The sequence below is a fragment of the Anopheles coustani genome, chromosome 2, assembly GCF_943734705.1.
Source record: "Anopheles coustani chromosome 2, idAnoCousDA_361_x.2, whole genome shotgun sequence".
In the NCBI taxonomy this organism is placed as follows: Eukaryota; Metazoa; Arthropoda; class Insecta; order Diptera; family Culicidae; genus Anopheles; species Anopheles coustani.
Window position 1 is genome coordinate 30,831,222 of NC_071289.1, and position 27,494 is coordinate 30,858,715.

The window sequence follows — 27,494 nt, forward strand, 5'->3', positions numbered from 1 at the left end:
TGCAACAGTTTTCGCGCCCGGCCGCACGAGTCTGCGGAAAATGCGCAACTGCAGCGTGCCTTTCAATTATCTCTCTCTTCCTGCCTTTTTTTCGCTTCTCTTGTTCAGTGCTAATAGTTTGCTTCTTGCTTTGGAAGCAAAGAAAGACCCAGCACCCACTTCGCTAGGACTGAAGAGGGTGATTAAAAGCTCAGACATTTATTGCACGCCACCAAAGGGAACAACAGAAGAAAAAACCGGGGAGCCCAACCAACCAGAGTCGTTTGTGATTTTGTCGTCGGGTAATCAGAGGCGATCGCCCGTTTGTAAACAAATCGTTGTCAAATCGCCATCATTGCTTGCGAAACACAAGATCGTGTGCGTCTCACAGTGGATGCGATTGTGTTGCCCAAGGGTGGAAAAATCCCCCGCTCACGAAAAAGAGAAGAAAGAACGTCCATCCGACTGCCACTGGGTCCCGGTTGTGCGGGAGATAATCTTTCCTGCAATTTACATCAATTGCATCCGTCCGAAGAGCACCACTACCGTGCCGATGCTGAGAATAACCGAATTGCTGTTGCCTGTAGCCTGTTGGCACTCGGCAGTGTTATAAATAAACATCAAACACACACGCTCGGTTCGGGTAGTTCAGCGGGCAGCAGGACACAAGAAGAAACGCGGAGAAGCAAACGCTTCAACAAAGCGACACGATATACGCCTACGATGATCACCTCGATGAGACACGCATGATCATCGCGAGGTTTCCTCTGTCACAGTATATACAGTATCTATCACTTCTGCCGAAGACGGGCTGGTTTCTTCTCGCCACGCAACTACAGAACAAGATAACAACGCAAATGAACTTCGACTGACGGGAATGCTGCGTTGATGAACAGAGTGTTTTCGGCACGTTCTGGTTGGCGTTTATTGGCGCAAGAGAATGTCACCATCAGTTGATTTCTTAAGCGCTGTGTACGCACAAATACACGCTGATAGTTAACAACCAATTTTTCGATGTACATTACTTTGTTGGCGACAGAAAAGAATGTGCACGCATTATCTTGCAGTCAATCGCTCGCTCTCACGATCACTTCATGATCTTCACTCACCTGACACTTTTGCGCGAGGATGCTGGACGCGAGGATGAACCCTGCGTGTACACAGGGGCGCCGATAATGATACCGTCGTCTTTGTACCTCGCTGTAGTTGATCGTACTCGCCCGTACACTGCGGGAGTGGCTGATAAAGTCCGGTTTGGCCGATTTTTACCGTTATGCAGAAGCAGAAACCCGCAGGTGGGGAAAGGGATCGCGAAACCAACACACAACGCGCGCGACGGAGAAAAATATCACGCGGATGCTGTATATAAAACTCGAGCAGAATTCGCACAAGCAAAGCGGGTTGGAAAACTACGGTTCCAGCCCCCTAAGACTGTTATTTTACACACTTTACCGTCACTCTCTGGGTTATGGAATATCGAAACGTCCTAGCGCCACCGTGGCCACAGACTGTCATCGGTACTTGGTCGCACTTTTTCCTATACGCCGAACACTTTGCGTCGCGAACCGCAACTGAACCGTCGTGGTTGCAAAAGGCGTCCCCACACCGACTGCCAGAGAAGGAACGAGGCAGCGAACGAGGGAACGAGAAGGCGAAAAGCATCACACAGCATCAACGCACACATACGGGACAACGGCGAGCATGACGAGACGCCGCACCGCACAATGTTGTGCTGCTGATCGCCAGCTGTTGATCGTTGCGAATACTGCGAGGATGCTGCGGGTTTTGAGGTTGGTTTATTTCTTTCCTACCGATGAATGCTTGCCACTTGAAGAACACCTGTGTCGCGGTACCTTAGCGGAACACCTTCGCCAGAGCAACAACAGCACAACCACAACCGTATCGTTGCGATGGTGAACCCAAAAACTTATAACAACACAACGCCGTTCGGAGTGATCGTCGGCTTATCCCGGTGACAAAACAGATCCGCCGAGGTAACTGATAGGCGAAGCAGCATTTGATGGCACAGGTTCATTTAAAACACACCACTTTTTTTTAGGTTTTGTCAAACAAAACACAAAGCGCAAACAACCGGCGGTAAACAGAGCCGCGCGCGAATGAATTCCCCGAAAGTGAGTTTGTTGCGTGATGGACAGACAGCGAGTGTGTGCTGTGAGCGGGCACGAGAAGGCCGCGGCTCGCTTATCAGTGCACACCGTGACAAGATTCGTTTCTGTGATGGTTTTCAGCTTCTTGTTATGCTTGTTTTTTTCTTTTCCCAATCGAGCTGACACCAGAATTTCTGACCAACAAACAAGGCACTGCCACTTTCACTGCGCAGATACGCTCTGCGATCCAAAACGATCCTCGAACCTGGAGGTCCACTGCTTCGGGACTGCTTTGTTTCTCACCCTTTGTGTTGTGTGTATCAGAAACCGTCAGAACCGTTCGTCGGTGCAAGGACTGCAAGAACACTGCTGGACAAAAACACACTGCTGGAAACAGGACAACAGAACGCCGTCGTGGATAGATACGCGGAGGAAAATCACGGCTTCGCACACACCCGGTGAAGCGGTCGGATTAAGCTAAACTGTGCCCGTCGCCGGTGAGAATTTACGACGGCTCCAACATCGATCCTGATGGCGCAAGTGTGTGTGTGTGTGTGTGTGCCGAGCGCGAGAGATCCACGGTGGGAGAGCACAATTTCCTGACGCGGTTCGCGTTCGGGTGACACTTAACCAAACCAACCGAAAGCCGCTATACGCAATAGATACGCAGCGTTATGGGGACATTGAGTGAAGCATACGCTGTTTTTTTATAGAAGGAGAGCGAGTGAAACGAGATGACAGCGAAGTGTGTGGAGATAAAGAAAAATGGACGAAACCGTATGATCAGTGCGTATGCTCTCCATAATGTTTTGTTGGATAGAGATGGACCACAGTTGCTACATAAATATGATTTTAAATTGTAAAAAGTTTTTTTTAACTTTCGAATAAACTAAAACTTCAAGATGAGCAAAACTAAGATAAAGGATATTTCGAAAAACATCTAAATGTTCATTAACAAAAAAATAAATGTACATCATTGAAAGGTTAACCTTTACTTGACAATTGTTTTTTAATTGACAATTGTCAATATCATTCTGGGTAGCAAAACATAAAATAGAAAAATAACAAATAAAATAGTCCCCTTTGTAAACATTGCACTTTCTTGGAACATCTCTAGCTCGCGGAGTAGAACGCGTGGTTTTCGTTCCCCCACACACGCACACAAACTCGTTCGACACATGAGAGCGACATAAAAGTCGCGAGAGTTGCATGAGCCGCGTGTTGCGCTGGATATAAGCCGTTCGCGAGATGTGTGTGCGTGCGATGGAGCCCGACTTAAGTGGGTCTCTCGCGTCTTATGCTCGCCGTCCCTTCTCTCCAGATGGTGTGGCTTGACGTGAACCGAGAGAGAAGCAAACCGGAGCATAAGGGGTGAGAACACAGGGTGCTGAATCTGGCACAACACCACGGACTGCATCGGAACAGCATCCAAGAATGGCAATGTTCTGCTGCGAAACGTGCCCAGCGCTCGGTGGTGCACCACGATGCACATGCACCTTGTGGCAATGTTGCAACATTGGGGGCAAGGCTAATGTGGTCCGATCGCTCCTACCCCCCCGCGTGCCCTAGTGCTTTGTACCTAACGGTATCGTGTCTCTGATTGCGCGCTGGTGTCGATGAGGAAGATCGGACGGGCGGATTGTGACTCCGGTCCGTTTGATCCTGTGAGTGGAAGTGGAAGTGGAGTTGCATGACGCAGCTGGGTAGGAAACCGGGATGGAATGCGAATTTAATTTTAACGCTGAAGATTGCATGTATGCATCGGGCGTTGCATGCACGAGACGTTGCGGAAGGAGAATTAAAAACTAAATCATCGCCGCATAATAATGGGAATAAATCAATAAGGCCATCTTTAACGATTTATTGCTGAGTTGAACCTTTGGTCAAGGTTCTGCCAAGGCATGGAAAAAACTGGGGGGTTCATATTTGCACTTGTAAAAATGTATTGCAGCACCCGTCAAAGTGCAACTGCACGCGCCATGCCACAGTGGCGAAGGTTGACCGCGTCGGTGCAATTGCAAATTCGTCGGCTCAACCAAACTCGACAGATCGCTTTGCGCCAGTGCACCGATAACGCAAATGATACGCCCGGCGCATAAATGCATCTATGATGCTTGTAATGATGATAATAACAATGTCGATTGGGGTTTCGCCGGATGGTCGGACGGGCTGGGGACCTCCCCTCCATTCCCCCGTGCGCCCCTCGCGAGCGAACGCGGGTACACCTTCGATGCAGTTTGCATTTCTAATTGACCTCCGACGGAGTGGCACGTTTTTCTGCTGAACGGCGGCGGCCTTTTTTCGTTTGAGGGAGGGTCGCCTTCCGGGACTGACCATGAAGTGGCAGGGAAGGGCAAGTGATGCATGCCTCATGGATGCACATGCACTTTGTGTGCAGTATCTGCCCTGGTGCGGTATCGTTTTGCAGCTGTCACGGGGTTGTGCGGGGGTTGTTTCCTTTGTTTCTCGCCCGTTCGATGAATTCGTTGCGTTCGTTGCAGTTTTGATGCACTCCGTGCGCTTGGTGCTGCCTCAGATACAAATGCATTTACACTAGTCACTCTTATAAAATGGGAGTAGCGAATGGGAGGAAAATCGAACCAACATCGATGCATTTTCAATTCGATCGATCAGTGCCTGATCGGAATACCGAAAAATGTTCGATCGGAACGGTTGCATTCCACTTAGAGAAGGCCGTCGAGTTGCATTCTATGGAAACGATTTCCAAGAGTATGTCGAGGAAACGAAAATTATAATTTCAACCTCGTTGAAGGCAAAATCGGGTAGACGAACGCTAGAAGATTACAAATGTCTTGTAGAACTTGAAACAACAATGTAGTTCAATTGAGATCATGGCTTGTCGATTGTGGCAAAAATAATGTCTGTTTATCGGATTTGAGGTTAAGAAATGATACTTCAAATGTCTTGGAATTTTAGGTAATTTCAATTACAGAACTTTAAACAAATATTTGTATTGAAAAAAGAGACCATTTCAATTTAAAACAACACTTTTAAAAATGAAAGCTCCGGAGATCTACGTAAAGCTTTTCGTGCTTGACGAGTAAGCGCCATCTGTCGAGCAACGTAAAGTTTTCCCAGAAAAGGTTAGCTTTAACCCTTTGCGGCGCAGGATTTCAAAAAGATACCTAAAAATTTCTACTTTTTTAAATCATGTTAAGATTTGATTCATGTAAGAAGAGTCTGCATATTGAGGCCCAATAACGCAGCATGACCTTAAAGGAATAAGGCTATTATTAAATAGAACTTTATAATAATACCACTATATCAGGCTTTCAACAATAATATAAGAAGAAATGCTCGGTTAGTGGAAAATTGAACTTTAAGTTTGATATTGCTCCGAATTTGTACAAACTCTTCATGAAATCAAGAGTTTTCCCTTTTTTGATAAAAGTATTTTAGTTTTTTCAACATTGTTGTTCTACATTGTAAATACTAAAAGCTTAAAAACCCCAACTAGCTTCTGCTCTGTTAGTTCGACAATTCTTTACTAACAAAATTGCAATATGTAAAAGATCTTAGCAACAATATTTTAAACGAAATAGTAGGTCATACCAGATCATATACCGAAGTCCTCAATTGCTTGTTCGGTTAGTAAATTTTTTTTTTGTTCACACAAACAGTTCAAACACTATGAAAAGTAAATCAAATTTAAACGAAAAAGAATAATGTAGAATAAACATCAAAATTCTTCTTACAAGCAAACAAGTTTTAATTATTCGTGCACTCCAATTCTGCGAAAGCTGTAGCATAAAATTTGACGCTAAAAGTTTATCCTCCATGCCCACTGTGCACCTAGACCACGCCCCACAGTTTCGCTTCTTCTCTATTCTCCATCCACATATCCTTTTTGGCATCTCCTTTTCCCCTACTTCCATTTCCAACGGCACACTCGACCAAGCGATGGAATCGACGAAGCTGGCGAGTTGGTGGCAGCAATCCGATTTACGAATCGCTTCCCAGAATGGGTTTCGGTTCCCATTTTCGTTAAGTGATTGGATTTCAAGGAGGGCTCACACGCGGACCATGTGGAAAATGGTTCGGTGGAGACAGTGTCCGTGCGGGGAGCCGAGCTGGAGCAATTGTTTGTCTATACCACCACAAAAATCCTCGGCGCGACCACCCTCCTGGGGTGGGAAAATAGGACGAACGAAAAAGAAATCTATTTCTCAATTGTACAAAATGGATACGAACAGAAAACAAAACGAAACCCACGTTTGTTCATGGATAAGTTTGTTTGAGGGTAACCCCATCGGCCACTCTGGACTATTATTTGTTTGTGACGATATTCGACGGAACCGGAAGGAAGCGTAGAGCCAGACTAGAACGGACGAGCTCCTCCCGAAATGATACGCCAACCAAGCAAACGGTGAAACTCGATTCGAGGATATAAATGACCTCTATTATTGGAATTTATCTAAATGGAAAATGGACCATCCGTTTCGTCCATTTCGAGTCGTGCGTTTCCACTTACTCACACCACGAAACCGTTCTCGTTCTGCCGTTTGCAGAGAGAAGGTAATAAATTTTATTGGTTTTCTTGTTATTAGATTTCGCTCGGACTTGCGATGGATGACTGCTGTCGAGTTCCGGGGCTTTTTTTCTTACTTTCCCCGATCTTTCGAATCTTGTTATTCTTTTCCCCTTGGGCATCTTTCGTAATCTTTTCCCATTCATTCGAGCATTTTTTTTCTTAATATATCTTCGTTCCATGATATTAATGTTCTGCTCCATTTGCTTCCTCCATCGTAGTTGGTTTTTTGTTTGTTATATTTTGTTTTCGGGATAAACTCCATGAAGTGGTTTATTTCATTCATTATTTATTATCTCTTCTGATGTTTCACTCAGTGCTCGGTGTTTCGTTCCACTCCTTCGCGTTGATGTGAGGGCTTGCATTTGGAACCATTTTTTAGTTGTTCTGACCAAAACATAAATACTTATGTGTCCCAGTTTTTCCAAGCCTAAAAGTGTTTGTGAGAAACAGATCTAATTTAAATTACTTCAAAGTAAAACTCATGTGAAAAACCTACACGAAAATGGATTAGAAACATAAAAGATGTCAATGCTATGAAAACTTATCGGAATGATAAAGCGAGATAAGCTAAATACTGAAGTTATTTGATGTTTTATCATTATCTACCAGATGATGTAAGCAATTAATAAGCCTGAGGGCAAGAATAAAAACCAATCATATGAAACACTTTCTTGCAGACACGTTCTTCCCTCCGGAGAAGACGGAAGCTCGTACACCTGTGCATCTGAAACCATTTTAAATGTTTTATTTTTGCATTCCGTTCCGAGCATAAGCCTCATTCAATTTCATTTCTTTCAATGCAGATAACCGTTTCCATTTAGTTGAAGTATTTATCTTCTGCTTGCATCTGATTGCAATCTTTCTGAAAAGGACATTTATATGATTTCCTTGCCGCAAATCCTCCTTTTAGTCCTTCATTTTGCTCCCACCTCAGGTTGGCTGTAGCGTCTTCATCGTAAGGTAATGGTTTTCAATTGCACCTTCACTTTTAGGATTGCATTTGATTCGCTTCATGCTTCCTCCCGCTTCACTTTGGGCGGTTCTCTATCGAGTTCAGAACCGACTGCATCCGCTTGCATTAAAAAATATGCTTATTAAATATTCCGATTGATCCCGGAACCGAGATGACATTTTTATTTGCCATTGGCCACCTCACCCATCCACCGGATTTTGGCTTCGAGGGATCAAAATTGTAAGCGTGTCTCGTTTTACAGAAGTATGTAAGGCCTTCTTGTTACCCGGGAAAAAAGTTTCATAGCCCTAGTTAGCAGAAGAAATGCATTTAAATGCGTCTCAAGTGCAGCTGTACATCAAATAGATTGTTTTACGATGATAGGCTGCCAGTCGTGCCGTACTTCATCGGTCGCCAAAGTTGCTTATGGTAAAGCACTATGAAAAAATGAATGGTAGTTGGAGATGGAATCACGGAAAATTATTCATCCTGTTTTGCGAAACAAGTTTGGCATTCAAGACGGCTTGCTTGGGGCCAGACCATTGCTTCGGTTTTACAAGTTAAGAGCCTCCGAAAAGGGTTTCTGTTTCATTGACATAACCTTCGCTAAAAAGAAAATGTGGTAAATGATGCATTCGAATGAAGAATAAGATTTGGATAGCAAAACAGAAAACATATAAAAAACAATTAATACATAAAGCAAAGCCAAATAGTTTGAATAATCATTAGTAGTAGACATGCAGAAGAACAAGTAAAAGAAAATAAATGCGATTACAACCAACAAACTGGTTAAATTTCCTAAATGCACAGTAATCAATAACGACTTTAGCGATCATCAAAAAAGTATGTAATTGATATTCCTCGATCCAAATTTGTAACCCATCTCTATATCCGGAAAGTTCGATTATTGAAATAACGAAATAACAACCGTTTCAATTAACCCTACTAATTTGAATGGAGAAAAATTAATAAATGTTGAACACTCAGCTGGAGGCATGTTTCCATACTTCAAGATAAATTCACTAGAAAAAATCTTCGTGATTAAATTTTCTTTGTGCATCTCTCCACCGTTGCAAAACTCACCTCCTTCCAAGAATCATTCAAGATAATAGATCTTCCGCGAGCATTTGCAATGGTGTTAGTGTTTCTATTGTTTGCGTGAGCAAATTAAACCAGCGGGAAAGCAAAGGGGTAGCGCCTCCGTCGAATTTAGCTTCCTACGAAACCCCACAAGTTCCGATGCCTCGGAAGGGAAGAAAAGAAAACTACTTAGTGTAAATAATAAACAACCCCTCGCCGTAGCGAGTTGGTTGGAGGGGAAATGCGTTTAGTAGTGTGCTGCTCGGTGGGCGGAGCGATGGCGTTGGAACCATTTGCTTTTTCGCAGCACGTGACAGCGTGGGGACCGCATGTCGATGTCGGTTGATGCCAAACAGGGATGCACGCGAAAAATCCGGTTGTTTTGTAAGAGAGAGGGGGTTTTCTTGCAAAATCATCTGTTTCCTGTTAATGCTCGGGCAGCGTGCCAAAGATGAAACATTTTCACTGAATTGTATTCCAATCGGTAAAATTAAAGAAGACCGTTCAAACAAAAGTATTTCATTCTAGGTTTGAAAATTTATTCAAAATATGCATTTAGAGTAATTCATTGTTACATCGATGAAAAGCACATAAACGAATTGTCCATGGCTTGTGATTTAATTTTTGTTTCTGTACCATAATCAAATCACTTTGACAACATATAATTATCTTTAAATAAACCATTATATGACAAATAAACTCTCTGTGCAATAATTGATCAGCTGTTCATCAACAAATCCTTCTAATCGAACTAAACACTTGCAAACATTTAACCGATAACTTCATTTCGACTCTCCCTCCATCAGCCGTGTATCACCCCTTTCACTAAGCATTCCTTGCGGGGCACACTAACACAAAGATCGGTAGCGAAGGATACGCAAGCGCCAACACCACCAACACCCCGTTGCCACATGGTAGGGATGAAGGAAAAGAAAAGCATCCTTTTTCACGAGCGAAAGAGGGCGACGAACTGCTTCTCGTTTGTTTGCAGGGGAAAAAGGATACTCTTTTCATTTGGCATTCTTTATTTTTCTCCTGTGCTGATATCTTCTGACGCAAAGGGATATCATATTTTGATTAAGTTCCCTTCCAGATCCTCCCTGGCCCCATCCTCCATGAGGGAGAGTCTTTTTCCCCACTCTTGCGCTCAAGTGTGTGTGTCGAACGGTGAATGAGTATATTTTTATCCAGTTCCCATTCAACTGCAATCCGCCTTCGCGAAGGAGGATGTCTGCCAGGGTAAGGAAGGGCAGCCGTCCGGCGAGGAGGAGGAATTCGATTACGCATACATGCGCACACCCGTTCGTCCTCGGCGTAGAGATGGCGGCGTGTGGCTTGGCGTGTGCCCTTCCACGCACAGCGTGCGATGCGAGCAAGCGAGAACGTGTCACATTCTGGGCACGCCGGACGGAGCAAGAGTTCCGTGGCGGGCGCCAGAGCGAGTGCGAGTGGGACAAATTGGATAACGACCCTCCTCGATTCGCGACGATCTGCCGGATCCCCTCGGAGGCTGGGAGTGGCTGGCTGTTGGCGAGGGGATGCGGGTCGCTGTCGGATGGTGTTGATTTCAACCCACGACGGAACGCGTCCCGCTGCGAGCACTGGCTCGTTCAGTATGCGTGTGCGGTTCGGCGTGCAATAACAACGGCGTACGAGCATCTTCCGGCCAGGAGGGCCCGCGGCCAACAGTGCAGGCCAGTCCAACGTCAGCCGTCAGTCGGATCGATGCCACGCTCGGGTGACATTCGCGGTGCGCTACATCTTCCAACGGTTCGGCGGTCCACGGAAAAGCCTACCGGGCGCAGTTTCCATTTGACAGTTTCGTCGCGCGGTCGTGATTGACACGGGGAGGAAAATAATACGTTTTGTGATTTGAGTGATTTTCAACGTCGAATGCTGTGTGCGAAATTGTCAGCCTGTTTCTGTGCGTCATTTGTGCTCGTAAATTCCAAGAGGAGCTTAATTATTCATTAAGTCAAATTTCGCCCATGAAATCCAAACTGCATTCACCCATGATTCTAAATATTAAATAGTGTGAATTAAAAACAAAATTAAAAATTTGCGGTAAGTGACATTGCCGTCGGGAAAGTGTGGGAATCTGTCAAGAGCCGTTCTATTCAAGCCAACACTAAAACTGGTGTAAACAACGCAAAGTAAATTTTACCGACGGCTTGTGCTGTTGAAGAAACACCTCAATCAGTTATTGAGAAGAAAGACACGCACAAGATAAAAAGTGGAAAACATTGAATAAAAAAAAAGTCAACACAAGACAACAAATGATTGCTTCGAAGTGAAAAGTGGTGGAGCGAAAAGATTAAAGTAATCACAAACAAAAGGAAGCATTTGGTGTGAGGTGTTGATTGTTTGCATTTTCTTCAGCAGAACCAGTCAGCGAGGCCTTTTGACCTCGCTCCTATTATAGGCAAGATTTTCACGGACGGGAATAAGGTAATTTAGTTTTATTTTATTCAGACTGGAGGTTTCAGTATTTGAACAAATTTAAACAATTTTTTTTTAAATCCTAGGTCATCTGGTTTATTTTATCTACCCGGTTTCTTTATCTATCCATCTGCTTGTTATACTTATTGTAATGGGTTTCTTTCATACTATATTTATTTTTGCTAATCTAATTTGGTATTATGGACGGATTTTCAAAAGCTATATCTATTTGCAATGTTTATTTTTATTTGAAAGCATCAAAAGTGCACTCAGCTTGATGTTGTTCATGTTCTGATTGTTTTTTTTTAACGATTTATATCTTTGTACTTGTATTGACCAGTGTTGAAAAATAATAAAATCTCCAGATGGATGTTATCGAACGCTTACAAATCAGTTTCAGATTTTTAATAAAATCTAAATACATACTTTGAACATCTAGTGAAATTTATCTTGAATTGTAATCCTTTCAATCAACTCATTGAATTACTCCCAAATATGGCGTACTATTCCACGTACCGCAGAAACCCGTATCCGCTTTCAAATGAGCAGCCACAATCACACCGGATTTGCTGGCCCGATTCAATTGCGAAACAAATTAAATAAATATCGATGCGAAATTATTTGTAAAATCCGTGCGCATCGGACCGGCGGTAAAATCAATGCCCGGAACCGGAAGCAACGGGAATCGGGTGATTCAATCGAGCAAATATGATGAGTGTCCCACTCGAAGCGGGCCCGGAGCTAAAATCCTGATCGAACTGTAGCCGAGCTGGGGATTGGGTCCATTTTGCAACTTACACCACGCGGGTCCGAAATGCCGCTGCATTCGGTGTCCTGTCCATTTATAACTCTTTCTCTCTCTCTCTTTTCCGTTCAACATTTTAGCAATCGTTCTCTCTCTCTCTTTCTTTCTTCCTTTCCCCCTCTGACGCTTTTGTAATGGTGGACCGCGCATCGCATCGGAATGCAATATCAATTTGCAGCAAATTGCAGCAAAACCTTGCCAATGCGATTACGGTTTTCGGCTCGGTTTGGGGTTCGGTTTGGGGCTTTTGCGAAAAAATCCACCACCAACCGTTCCCAGTCGTTGGTGTGCTTTCCGACGCGGCAAACGCAAAGTGTCTGTATGTGTTCGACACAGGCGCTCGATCTATGTTGCGTGGAAAAGCCGGAAGCGGTTCGGAATGGCCCGGAAAGACTTAAACAGAATGAGCACATTTTGTCTCGTTTCGCTCGGGCTCGTATCTAGCGTCCTGGACGTTGTTCGTTTTAAAAGCGTTACCTCTCACCTATCCCATGCCCGTCGTATCCCCTTCCACACCCGCTATTTCCCGTGGGGCAAAGAGGATTTTCCAGCCCACGGGATGAAGGTGGATCGCCCCATTCCGTGCGCCAATGCTGATCAACTTAAATTGCACATCCCGAAATGAATAATTAATTTTTGTTAATTTAATTCGATTTAATCCACCAGTGCCGAGCTGGTAGAATTGTTCAAATGTTTTCACAACTTGGGATTGGGGGCGTCTGGGGCCGGGTTGAAGCACCTGCCACGGCAGGAAGCGGCTGGAAACACCAAAAGTGGTCGCTTTATATTTGCTTTTCGGGATTGTTTCAGATTGTGCTTTTATGATTTCGGTTTAATTTATTTTATTTGCCGTTTTTTCTTGCTGTTGGTTGTTGTACTGGTTGTGACACTTGTCACGCGATCACTGCGTGGTGGTTTTCATCAATCTCAATCAGAAAAAAAAAACTGATGTTGCGCATTGTGAATTGGCGAATTGAAACACCCGGTAAGGCGCGAGTGACAAATGGATTCGAAAACGGGACTCCAAACGGGAGCAGATGAAATGTTTCAAAAATGATTGGAAACAACGAATTTCGGGAGGCCTTCGGGAGTGGGCTGCGATGACGCGGTTGGGTGGTTGTACAGCCCTTGGAGTGAAGGTGGTTTATGGCGATGGGTGGCTTGTGGTAGAAGAACAGATTGCTTCCAGGCCACGAGCTGACAGCTTCTGATTGGTATAAATGATTTTTCTTGCAAAACCACGAATAATTGAGCCTTAAATGAGGATTGCAATTTTGGCTGGACAGTTTAATGAACCAAACGGGCTGGATTGATTTTATTCAACAACCGGAGAATGCTTTTCCATTCAGCAAATCAAAGTGATTTCCAGCAAGAAATCCTTTTAATTTCTTTTAAACAACCAGATTTTCACAATGATAAATTTAAATAAACTTCCATGGAGTAGGTATTATTCTTCTTCGATAGTAAAACAAAATTGTGTTTTTTTAAACGAAAAAGTCTCGTTAAAGAACCATGATTAATTTATAGACATTATTTTTATTTTAGCATTTTCATTCAAACGTTTCAATAGAACACAACAAAGCACAAAGCACTTATAAATGCAGCACAGCTTGTATATTCTCATAACTCCGAGTCTACCTTACCTTTTCTCACATTCCCGTTCATTGGACCGGTCTTCCCCATCAGCATCTCGTGTGAATGATTTAATTGACCACAATTAATGTAATTTAAAACTTTACACTCGCTTCCCGTTTTTCTGCTACGAGCCGAGTTCTCTGCACTAGCGTGTATGCAAAACCACGAGTCCATGGTGTACAAAGTGAAGGTTTTGTTTTTATAGTCTTGGCTTCATTAATATTATTTCTACTGGCTCGCATTTCTTCGAACGCAGCTTCCTGGTTCGGTTGGTGGCAAGTAAAACTCGAGGGCGCATCAAAGCTACCCGATTAGCTCAAGTTGACACAGTTTAGTGCCCGCTCCGGAGCATTAGTATCTTCCGGCTTTCGATTGGTGGGCTCGCTGTCGCCGTTGTCTATTTTTAGCACCCGCGAAGAACTACTAGCCATGGGTTGGTTGGTTGTTGTCATCGCCAGCCTACGCACTTTAGGCGAAGTTAGTGGAGTTTGCGGCGCTTCACTTCAAAGTGGCCGCTGGGTCGGTGACATGTTTTGGCATTTGAGCGTATGAAAATTGAGCTCGAAGAGGTTGAGGAAGTTAGAGCGCACTTGGAATGTCGTGGGTTGATCGAGGTCCAGCATGATTAGGAGGCTTATCGTCTGCGAGAATCTGCGAATGGTTATGGTTGGTTCTAAAAATAGACCCAGTGGGAGGCGGTCAATGAACAGGCGTATTGTTTTATGAGCGGTGGGTGGATGTGCAATTATTCGCTGCGTTGATGATTTAGTACAATTTAGTACAAGACGCACAAATGCGTTAGGGTAAATCTGTTACAGAAATTCATTTTACCATTTTTTTAATAAACTTTTGGTGAAAGTTATGAAACAAAATATTTTAAAATCTGATTATTTAGCAACTGCACGTGGTACTGGAGTAGAAGTTCATACAATGTACGATAAAATACACAAATGCAGTCAAGGGCACGACGTAATTGCATCAACTGTCTTCCGCAACGACTTGCCCTAGTGCAACTGCACTCGCCGCGGATCAACGGAAAATCGGTAGAATTCGCGAAGCACTCGCCAAACCACCTCTAAGCCACAACCTTAAAGCCAACACGACGACAACGACGCCGACGACAACCGCACCGACGCCCGAGACGTGGTTTAAAACAAAATATCAACCGACCGTTTATTAAATTAGATTTCATTGAATTAAATTAAATTAATAATTTAAATTTATCTGCATACGTATCAGCGTCATCACGCCCGTCACCATCATAATCGGGCGGCTCTCGGGGTGCGCGCCAGCATTATTTGCCGTTCTCCGGGCCGAACGCGTTCGGCTTTGCGGGCGAGGATGTGGGGAAGGGCGATGCTGGGCGAGAGTGTGCCGTCGCAGCATAGTCGCGGGGCAACATTATGCTCATTGACCGTAGCCTGTCATCGCGGATATCATAAAACTTGGAAGGTGCTCCGGTGTGCTTTTTTCATTTGTCTGCAGTGTTTGTTGTTAGCTAATCTCACGATTGTGCTCTCAAGCTTATTCTTTGTGATTCAGTTATAGTTTAAATCTTCAAAAATGGTTTCTAAAGACTCAAATTATTTCCATGGCATTTTGAATACTGCCTTATAACATTACCGTCAAACTAATTTCTGCATATGAAGTACTGCTTTGAATAAAAAAAATACAGTCAATTTTAAATCGCAAAATTTTTTGTTATAGTAATTTTCTTTTTTAACTTAAAAACCCAACTTCAACCTTTAAATATAATATTGAAGCCACATTGAATGTGTTGCAATCAACGGAGTAAGAAGTAAAGCATGCAATATAAAGTAGAAAGAAAATATGACCTCCTAACACACATTTAACCCGATCGAGAAAAGAAGTGCAACGAACGGCAGTAAATTCCATTCCCTACCGTTTTCGATAAAAATTCCTCACAAATGTGCAAATCAACTGCAGATCAATCAAACGCTTTCGAAGGACTTCCGGCTTTGGTCGATTGCGCGGCCGGTATAAAATATCCATCCCAGCACCGGACAAACCCGATGCAACGATGATGCAATTCCGCATCGATCACGATTGCAATCTGTGCCCTTTCTGACTGCCCGGTCCAGCGTTGGATGTTTTTTGTTTGTTTGAGTTAGTCCTTGGCAGTTGAAAGGACTCGTTTCGATGCTGGACGTTCGCCGGGGCAGTAGCATTTTTCTCTAATGTTCACCTGCACGTACGCCGCTGGGCGCTACTGATGGAATGAATTTTTAACCAACCAGCCTTATCATGCACGTCCTCGTTGCCGAGCAGTGAAATGGCGAACTCTAACCAAGTTCAACACTCAAACTCCAGCTCCACGTCCACCCTGTCGAACACACTTCTGGGTGCGCGACACTCTGGCCCTTGTTGTGACCGAATGACCGGTCGGATACGGTTATCGTTAAAAAGACAAAAAATAAACCACACACCCGACCCAACAATCAAACCCTGCAAGCATGCCCGTCTATCCTCCCGCTCGCCTAGAACTCGGGGCGCAACATTCGCCACTGCAGTCGCAGCATCGCATCGCATCGGCATGAGCATGGTCTGCCGTTTCGGTTGCCATCGCGGCTGGATGGCCAAATTGTTTTAAATTTATGACGGATGTATTATGTGAATATGATGAGCTATAATAGAATGAAATTTGACTACTAGATGCGACCAGTTTCGCCTGCCGTCGTCGTTGGCGTCGTCTACGTCCGGAGAATCGCGCCCGGATTTCTGTTCGTCCGGGAACTCTCAACGAATGGATTTTTGTCGATTTGAATGTCGAGTGTCAACCAGTGATCGAAGCGCAAGAGGGTGACATTGAAGGTTAATGGGATTCAAAGGGCTTTAAGAGGGATCGTTGGAACTATCTTCACGAACATTGGGAGCTTCATAGCCCATATAGTTTCAAGCGTAACCGTTAACTGAAAACCATTCTTGGTAGTTTTAATATTTATAAAATAAATCGTACCACCTTCGTATGAAGTGTCAATTATTGCCTAAAGGGTAGAACAAATATGAAAAATCTTGTAAAAAAGGCATAAACATCCCGCTAACTTTGAGGAAGGAAATTGACCTTGAATTTTGCGCTATTAATCAAAGATGTTGATTTTGCCACTCTCAATAATCAAGTTAACTTGGAAAGAAAGTGAAGTACTGCAATCAAATGATTATTCTGCATTATTCATCCCAATTTTTATTATTTTGAACACACGTTCATATGTTTCGTAAGACATGTTTATGTGGCATAGTTTGGAGCATCAATAATGGGCCAGTGTCAATACTTTATGTTGATTAAATTTTATGACTTTTGGCAATTATAAAATCATTCGGTTGTATAACTGTTCAAACGTATGTTAGAAAGAAAATGATGCGATGTACTATAATGCTTGTTAAATAGTATTCACAATTATATATTTCTCGCTCCTGGTACTCCACTGTATTACTATAAACTATAGCTATAAGAAAAAAGTTTATGATAAGAAAAAAGTTTTCTTGAATTATTCGATACTGATAGAAATTTTAGAATGAGTGTTAAAGAAAGAACAGAGAACACATAAACAAGTGTAATAGAATAATTGATCGATATATTATTACTATTCATAATAACAAAGCTAAGTGAATCACAAAAATAACTATTGAATAGTTTTCATTCAAATTTGATTTGAACTTTGTAGTGTTTGAAATATACATGTTTTGACTAATATTCTCTTTTGATTCCAATAATCTTTTTCCCCTAACGTTCGACTGGTATTATGCTGGTTGCATGATTCCATTCAATCAAAACCTATTCCTGGCACCGACTTATGCTTATCTACACTGTTGGCGCCAACAATACCATTAAACCAGCAACCATCGGCGTTATACAGCTGGAATGATTCCCAATTCTGACGCCTTGCTTGGAGATCGAAATGAATTTGAGACAACCGACCAGCATGTTTGCTCAATTAATTGTTTCAAATCTCGTTTGTGTTAGGGTTATCCCAATTCGATGTTCATTTGCAAGATTATAATAGAAATGTTAGTATTAGCCTACATGTTTGAGTTTGTTGATTTTCAACATTTTAAACAAATTTTCAACTCTTCTACGCTATAAAAAAGTGAAAATTTTATTACCAAAATTTATCCTTTGTTTGGTCGAATTAATAGAGGAAAATTACTATCATAAAAACTGCAACCTACACTTGACTGAAGTTAACTTCCTCGCGCACATTCGTTGGCGCAGTTCGTGTGCGCGTTGCATTACGACCACGAGAGTATCAAAACACGCACGCAAAACGACCGACCGTACAGGCAACCGAAACGCCTTTATGGCGACACTAATTGACGCTACTGACGATACACATTTTCATAAATTAATATTAATTAATTCAATTTGTGTCGATTAACATTTTTTCTTCCCTCGCATGGCCAAAAGCATCACCAGCGTGCTCATATTGCGTGCGCCAATGTGTGCGTTTTGGGTCAAACAGAACGGGGCGGTTTTTCAGCCCGAGTTCCTACGCACGACGTGATCTTATCGGGCAGAGGACAGGATTTTATGAGTCGTTTAAAAATGTGGGTTTTGATCAACGCAAACGGAAAACCATTCGATCAGCTGATAAACCGTCGTAAACATCGCTGAAGCTGTAGATAAAATGTTTCGTCTGATAAGATTTATTAATTGTTTAATTTGTTTAAGCGTAGTTGTGCTGATCGATCTTGCGGTACGACATGGGTAGGAACTGATGTGAGGCTTGATGAGATGCGGGATATTATTAAACAATATAACAGGAATTTTGCTTGGAAGAAAAAAAATTTGGTTCTCTAAAAAAAATTAAATTTTCACACTTTTCCAACATCTAAAGGAATGTCGAAACAAACCACATCCTCTTTTAAGGACACTTGAACTCTCGACAGACGACGACACGTACGTTGAAGTGTTTCGTGTTCGCTCCTCGGTCGTGTGATCTTGTGTGCTCGAACACTTGGCCACAGCTCCAGAAGGGGTTTTGCTTCGCTTCGCTATGCGAGCGATTATTGTAATGAAGAAATAGGGAGGAAATCAACGGAAGGCTTACGCTTATCGAGGGTCTCAAATCTTTCCCGCATGTCCCGGCTGTCGTTCCGAAGGTTTCCATAATTGAATGAACCCATGAATTCCGGGACCCTTCACACCATAGAACGTACCATGCGGAATTCAAATTTGTTGTTGGTACGTTGAGCATTGAGGAAGAAACTGGAGTGCTAAATATGCACGATAACATCGCGGTTCGCGCGAAGAAAAAAGGATATTTCGAGGCGTTTTTCAAGTGGCTGCTAAACGCATTTTCTGCGTACATTATGCGCGGAGTGCCAAAATTGAAATTGGTTGAGAGAAAAACAGCGAAGGAGCGAGAACGAGAGCGGTAGGACTTCAATTAAATCTGTGAAGGTGGGAAAAGCAATCGTTAGACGGATTTTCATTGTTTTCTCCGTCGACTGGTGTCATTGTTTGTTTGGCGTGTGAAATGTTTGCGCGTGATAAACAGTTCTTCATCAATTTATGCTGCGTTTTCCATTAAAAAAATAAATAAAAATAAACAAAAGTCCATAATGCATTCTTTTTGAGCAGAACAACGACGACGAAGCATCGTCAAGTCCAGCCCGAGGCCGGTCCATCCGTCTTGATTAATTCAATTCTCCAGCGTGCTTTTCCTCCGGAACATCCTCCGTTCGCTCGTTCAGACCAGTTGACACGCCGTGCCGAACCGGTGGACGGGTGGAAATTAGTTTTTATTACAATTAATTTATGAATAAAATTATTGACAAAATCGTGCCATGCGTTTATGGTCAAACAATTCGATCTAAATTGAGCTTAATTGAATTGAATGGTATCAGAGGCATTGAATCGAATTGAGCTTGTCCGGCGCAATGGCCCGGCAACGGTGCCGGTCGTTCGGGCAGCGAAGGTTTCGTTCTACAGTTTTCCCTCGAAAGTCACTTTCTTTTCCTTACGAGGCACCCTTCAAGACACCAGTGTGTGTGCGCGATGCAAATCGATCGTAAGTGATTGATGTAAATTGAGCGGAACATCGGACCCTAGCGGTTTGTCTAGGAATGTTTTTCTAGGCTTGGTTTGACTTCAGTTTGAATGCATGTTTAATTGGAACAACCTTCGGTGGGAAGAGGCTAACAAAGGGACGTTTTCAAAATAAACAAAGTTTATGAAGCATTTGTAATAAGAATTGTTTGAAAAAAATGTAAGAATGTTTTGCATTTTGCTAAAATCTCTTTAAGGCGTTTGAAACTAAGATGTAGAATAAGATCAAATGCGCAATGAAGAGTCAATTTGGTGCTCACAGGAAAAGGTGGGTGCATGAAGCTAACCTCGTTGCATCCATCAATCGTCACACCCTCTTATACACGATTTTCGCCTTGGGACGATCATAAATCACTTCAGCCGGAGTCGAGACAACTGTGCCAAATGGCAATAGATCATCCCACACTGTCCGTTAGGTTTGAACTAGTTTGACATTGCCCATACGAAAAGATGCATCCTGCACAATCCCACAAACCCTCTCTAATACGCCTCCCGAAGCGTATCTAAATATCTCGATCTTTAAGCAGTTTTTAAAACAGATGAAGAACCATATACGATTGCCCTTGAGCATAATGGTTCACGGGCGGAAGGGACAGCAAACGGACGATGCCAGCGAAAAGCGATCGTGCCGCCGTTGGCAGTTCGCCGCTAATCTACATGCAATTATCGTATCATCCTATTCAATTTACCACTCAATTACACGCCGCCGTAAACAGAGAAAACGAGACCTCGGAAATAGAACCGCTCTCGTGGGGCGAAGGCAGGAGAGGGTTTGTTTCGGTTCGGGGTGGTGATCCACAAGGCGACCGACCGGATCTAGGCAATAGACCACGTCGGCAACGGCGACACGACGACAACGACGGTGACGCGATGGAGGATCGCTAAATTGTCATAAATAGATTAAATAATTACATCGCGAAAAATGGTTCCACCCGCGCCCAGCTTGTCGGTGAGCGCCGTGCACAAGAAGGGAAATGGGACAGGCATTGACGGGAAGGAAGTTGGGATGCACCGAATTGCATCATAGACCGGATCGTCCGGTCGGTCGGCATCCAACCCGTGCTGCTGCTCCGATCCCGGACGGAAGTGGAGAAAAATAGTTGGTCGAGCCACGACGGGCAAAAGGGGAAGATCACTCCAAGGGTAGCGGCGGGGGTGGTAAAAGTGCAGAAAAATTGACAATCAGCACGAGCGAGGAGGCATTATCACCTTGATGGAAGTTTTTTTTCCTGCGTTCTCCTCTTTCACGTGCCCGATTTGTGTTTCCCTTTTTCCACGCGCCAACCACGTTCCCTTTTGAGGTGCAGTTGTCGGGAGGTGTGTTGCACCTCCTGCAATCCGATGCACCGGCCCGGTTTGGAGAGGGGCATGAAAGTACCCTCGAGCGGAGCGTTGCGGTTTCGGACGTGCTCCGGTTTTGGGGTGGAACGGTCGGCGAGCAAAAGGAAAAATAAAATTTACATCAATAAATGCATTTGAGCCAATCGGCCCGCTGCCGCCCTGGAGGACGGTGGGGTTGGAAAAGGGTTGGGGGTGCGTATCAACTGCACTGGCAGCCGCCATAGTTGAGACAATTGAAGTCTAACACTTGCCAGATGTGATGCTCGACGCGAACGTGCCTTCGCTAGGAAATGGCAAAAACAAAAATGCAAATGGAGCACAGATGAAGAACATTCTCATTTGGCTACTAATATTGAAGTTGCGGATTTGAAAAAAAAAACAGGAAACACTTTCTAACTTAGCTACAACTAAAAATTACTGAACGGAGTTTCCAAACTAATAATAATTATGTTTTTTCAAAAATTAACGTGGTAACCAATTACCAAAAATACCCACTTCTTCGAGCAACTGTCCTTTAAAATATCTTTTAAAATGATTCAAATGAATCTTTTTAACTTTTCGCTATATTCTATCTTTTCGAATAAAACTTTTCTTTAAATTTGCTTAATGGATTGTTATGAAAATATATATATCTGTATGCAGAAGTTAACTAAACAGTGAGTTAAAAACAGGCGATATTTTTCTATTCAGCGTTCTAGTGTCAAATATGAAAATGCTTTGGGAGATTCAGTTCCTGCAAATATACCAACTTTTACTGCATTCATTTATATCAGTCATAAAATGGAAAAAAATATGGAAAATTATTGCTATAGAACGCAATCCAGACCTATCCTGGTTTGAAATTTAGCTTGAATTAATAACAATTTCGAAATCAAAATAAAACATTCAAAACTAAGTTAAATCCTGTTGAAAAGTGCTCTTCGATAAAAGAGATGTTCTGTAGTCTTACTTAAACTATGATCAATATTTTGAATTTTGAACAATGAACGAATAAAATGAATTTATTTAAAATCTTAATAGTAATGGAAGATAAGTTTTCAATTACAATCAAAAATAGAATTCGAAGAGAATATGGTATCACTTCGGAGTGTCATCGTTCGAAGCAATATCCTCCAACGTTCTCCTGTGAGTTTCGAAGAACGAGTAATTCGACCGCGTTTGATTACATTTGCTGGATCAGATGGCTGGGAATTGCTAATTATTCTGCGAGCTCCGGCAGCTGGTGCAAGCGCAAACTCATTCTACACAACCGCCAACGATGGATGCACATAAATCTCCCATTTCACACCGACCGAACGCACCGACGCTCGTACGCATACGCAAACGCCAGACCACCCGACCAGGCGGGCCCATATTGGAGCTGCACAACCCGATCCCGCCACCCATGGGCAGTACCTTCTGCGAAAGGCTGGCCGTCGTCGAGTCGTTCGGTTGAAAGAGCCCCGGAGGAAGGGGCTATAAATTATTCACCTAATGAAACAATATTAATAACAATTATAAATAAAATACAACTCTCATCCAATAAAATGACGCCACCGGAGCGAGGGCGAACATGGCTCCAAACTCACACACACATACAGCGGGCGTGGAAAATTCCATCTCGTGCCGTGAAAGGGTGAACGGTGGTGGATAAGGAGTCGGAGTACGAAAACTCCCCCCCTCGCCAGCGGTGGAATGAAGGGAAGTGGATGAAGGAAGTGCACCACGTGTTTCCACAACCAATCATACCGCAATAAAGCTCCATTGTGGTTCCGTTACTCTGGCCCGGTTGTGTTGGTGCACTGGGATGCAGCTGGGACAGCGAGTTGTCGAGGAAAAGCCACGTACCAGCGCCGGAGAAGCTTTGGCCAATTGTAGGTAATGAATTTCCCTGTGATAATTTGTCAAATGGAAAGTTTTCCATTCATGCTGGGGGTGGGATTTCCACAGTATGAGGATGGGAAACATCGGATGGAAGGAAATTAATTTATTCCTTCTATGCGATGTAATTTCATGATTCTCCTGACGTCTAATACTTTCTATTTCGTTTTTCTGAGATGATTAATAATAAAAAAGTAAGAAATTTGATTTTAAAGAAAAATTGTACCATACTTTAAATCCTTAAACTTCAAAAAGTTTTAGTTATATTTTCTGGCAAGGGTTTATGTTTCGAACAATCACAATCGATTTATAATTTTTCTTTTCTTGTTGTAAAGAAATGAATAACGGTACAGCTTCTTCCAAAACAATATAAATAAATGTCGTTAGTTGGTTATGATACTAGAGATTATTAAGTTACTTACACTAAAAACTTTAAAATCAAAATTAAACTAGAAGGATAAAATACTTACCTATCAGACACTTATACAAACTGATATACTTTCAGGAATACTTTATGCTTCTTCAATTCAGTTGCCACATACGTTTATACCATACAAAACATGTTAAAAGGTGTAACATTCAAAGAACTCCAGTTGTATCGAAACACGAGTTAGGCATCTGGTATAAATGAATAAGTTGTTTAGCATTTTATCTACATAATGATGTACACAAGTATTATGTTTATAACTAAAGAGTTCTTAGCGTTAAGATTGTGATAACTATTTGAAAAGAAATGATTGAAATACTTTATATAAAATGAAAGCATCAATAAATCAACACAAATTAGTAGCAATTCAAAAAGGAACATAAACCACGAAAACAAATACCATCCAACCATACAATAAGAACATGGCCACGAGTGGAAGCAGTTATTCCAATACAATTTCTGCGCTTGATACTATTTAATGAGCATCAATTAAAATCCGGTGCATTGTTTCGATTGTACGATCCGGACTCCGGATGTACGAGCCCGTCCTTGTCATCCTCGCACGGTGGTTAAAATGTCACGAAAGGCGATATCCGTCAACACCCAACTGGCACGGTGTCAATTGCTCATACATACAAACACACACACCGTGACGCCTTAGAATGTCACAATCCCGCCCGAAAGCCGACTGTTGAGCACGGCTGGCGATTAAATGGTGTCTAATGCTGCCACCGAAGCACCGGATCAGGTTGAGACCAACGGCAGCTTTGCCATTGTCGTGCCTGCCATTTTGTGCCCGGACAGCCTCCACGTCCCCCTTTCCCCCGGGGGCCGGAAAGGGGACGATAAATTTATAATTGCAAATCCCGCCCGAAAGCCCCCATAAATAGGCACCTCAAATATGGATGCCGGTGTGCATTTCCCCATTTCCCGGGCGGCGCCTTACGCGATGGACACCGACGCTGTTGCACGGTGTCGCTTCCGGAACACCCCCACACCCACACACACACATGCACACACTCTTCCGGTAGCACTTTGGTCCGCTGTGAGCGTCGTTGTCGGAGACTGGCCTTTGCCGGCCAAGCGCACCGTGGCTTGCGAGCTGAAATAATATAATGACAATAATTGGAATAAAAGTTTTCATTATACACATCCTTTCGACGGGGAGCGAAGCAAGCCGGAAGTCGGAGCCCAGGCTTGGTTGAACGCAGGTGCGATACGCCGACGCCCGGAGTTTTCCCGAGTGGCGGCTTCAAGGGCTCATCCATTTTACGTACGCCACCCTTTTCGTGTATGAGAGAGAGAAAGAGAGAGGAAGGGTGGGGTGGAAACAGTCGACACCGAAATGGCGCCCGACGCCGAACCGGGAAGCCCTGGGATTCCATTTTGAATTCTGAGTTATGGTAATTTTTAATTAATTGTCAAAAGTAATTACCCACAATTGTTTTGCCTTCGGAGGCGAGTTTTCAAACGGAGGAGTTGTTGAGGGTGGTCCTTCGTTCCACTTTGAGCTGGGTGGGTGGGCACAATTGAGCGTACATTTTGTAATTCATTTGCACGATGAGCTCCCCTTCTTGTACCTCGAAACTCCCGAGATTACGCCATCGTGGCGAAATGCGGAGTTTGGCGTTTTTGCGGGTTTTAATTTTTAATCAACGAATTGAAACCATAAATCTGAATTAAGTTTTCATCCGTGGTCGGCAAATAAATTCCTCTCCCACCTTCGAACTCCACTTCTTTTGCAGCGTTCATCGTATTGTTTATCAGTTTTATGTTTTATTGATCGTTTTTTTTTGTATGTTTGTTAATTATTTTCATCCTTTACGGGAAGCCCGGAAATATTTCAAGCCTTTCTCTTTTCAACAACTTTTCCCTTTTCATCTCTACCTGTTCCAGCTGAGCTCCGCAACGGCGGGACGAGGAATGTTCTGCTACCACTGCCCACCGTCGCTGCATCCGGCCGGTCCACATCCGCCGCGATTACCGACCCTGGAATATCCTTTCGCCCCGACGCATCCTTGTGAGTATTATTATTCTATTTTTCAAAACAATTTATGTTATTCAAGCACAGAAATATTAGTACTTGTATATATTTTGATTTCAAATACTAAGGTAAAGGTAGATTAAAATATATCCTTTACCATACACAAAGAGGCAAATGTAATCAAAACGTGCCGAAAAAATCGCTTCTCTGGTAGATTTGTGGCCTTTCTCTCAACCACAAACTCGTTGTTAGTCCTGATTGACGTAAATCAGGATCCCGCAGCCGATTGCTTTTCCGGTTCACGTCCACCAATGGAACGAAAGTGAATTCCGATTCTTTTTTCCTCTCTCCCAATCTACTTCACCACCTTAATTCAATTTTCCCTCCACGCCAAAGAAAACGGCAACTCGAAAAAGAAAAATCAATTATAGCCAGTGTTTTAAGTTCGTTTCGACTCCTCCAATTCTTGAGCTACCAAAAGGAACTAGAGCAGTGGGAATGTAAAATCAAACGTCCTCCCTTCTGTATGTTCTTTTCAGTTAGAACGTAGCGAAACGGAAAGTATTAAGTTACAGGTCGTCCCCGTTGGGAATTGTTTTACAAAACGAACCAAATAAAAAAGGGCAAAAGCTAGAGCGCAGCGAGCGAGCGATAAGATGGCGATTGCGGAATCGAAACATGTGCTGCACATACACACCTTCCGAGCCGGAGCGGTTTAATGTCCATAATTTAGGAATTATTATCGTATTTCATAGATAATCAGAGGGTGGTGGCTAATTCGATCCGTGGCGTGGGGTTTACGTTATAATGGATGGGTTTCAAGAAGAAACCCCGGGGTAAATTGAATATATTCTAAAAATACAATCCAAATTGTTTGACAAAGTGGCGAAACGAATTCAGTTCCACGTTAAATCCTCCACAAGGTTTCTTGATGCCTAAAATCAATTTCCAACGATTTTCAAATAACCTCATTACGCGGCCTAATTTCGATGCCTAAAAGGCGTGCAAGTACATACAGGACATGATCTATTTGAAACTGCTTTGCCTTTTCGACCGACAGAACCTAAGCGCACAGCGAACGGACCAACCCGGCTCCCGATTAACCTAGAGCTTCAATTTCCTCACTCGTGCTGGCAGCTCTTTGATTCCATTACTGTCATCCCTTATCCATCCATCCATCCATTCACGGGATGCATCCATCGCTGTTCGATGCAGCGTTAGCAAACGTTGTTGCATCGTCAAATCAATACGCGTACATCGTCTATCCGAACCATCCGGTCGGTAACGGTCCAGGCCTCATCTCGACCTGGAGCACAACCACGCAGCAGCTTCGTTGCCCAGTGGCGGAAAGATTTCCCAGTCAGATCGATTTCCGCTAGCACATTCCCAATTTCTCCCGAACGGCAACGGGCCTCCATCGGCCTAATTTGATTTCGTTATTTCTGCCATTAATTGAAGTGGAATGGCACGTCCTTTGGCACGGCGTGTGCCTTCGGGATGTTTACCGGGAAAGGCGGCAGCGCTCCGGACGGGGCTGAACGGGGAAAGACATCTAATAACGAGTCTAATTCGATGATTCCTGTCAATCTTCGGAGTGAGGCGGAAAAGGCTGACCCTGATGAAAGGCTCCAGTGTTTACGGAGAGACGCAGTATCGACATGAAGTACCAGGATATCTTCTGGAGATGGCCCGCAAGACTCGGGACGCTTTCTCAGCTGGCCTTCGATAATGTCGTTAGAGATTTCTAATCCCATCGGTTGCCAAGGTACCGACGCCACGTTGGTGCGCTCCTTCTGCGGTGGGAATTCCGCACGGCACAAGATTTGAAGTGTCCCTCGAACGCTGCTCCGGCGGACATCGGAATCCTAATGGCTCCGCTAAATGACGATAATTCTTTCGAAAACCGACACTTCTCGGAGCTTCTCCGGGGTCCGGGGTTTCCGTCTCGGTTTGGCTCAAACTTCTCGAATTACTCGAAAACTTTTTGGCACATCGTACGTCTCGATAATCTTTGCCCGTCGTCCGATTGGGGGCGCCGGCTAGACACAGCGTCGAGTCGCATCGGAGTTCACTTCCGGTGGTGCCGGTTCCTGGGGCATGGCGCACGGTCCGGACCAAAGGGCGTCATGCCTGGCGATGATGATCCAAATGAGTAAATTGAAATAACGTATAATGTACCGTGAGCGGCCTACCGACGCTTCCGAGTAGGTGGGTCATCCTCCAACACGGTGCCACGGTACGACGCGTTTGATAAGAGTCCGGTCG

At 43.6% G+C, this 27,494-nt stretch overlaps 1 protein-coding gene across 1 annotated transcript in view; it reads left to right on the forward strand.

Annotated features, from left to right (window-relative positions):
• Window positions 1–11,090: 11,090 nt before the first annotated feature.
• LOC131263318 (diencephalon/mesencephalon homeobox protein 1-like) overlaps window positions 11,091–27,494 on the forward strand; it is a 57,867-nt gene continuing 41,463 nt past the window's right edge. Inside the window, exons 1-2 of the mRNA XM_058265499.1 lie at window positions 11,091–11,119; window positions 25,142–25,265. Coding sequence (XP_058121482.1) covers window positions 25,169–25,265 — 97 coding nt within the window. The 5' untranslated portion in view covers window positions 11,091–11,119; window positions 25,142–25,168. The remainder of the gene's footprint in view (window positions 11,120–25,141; window positions 25,266–27,494) is intronic.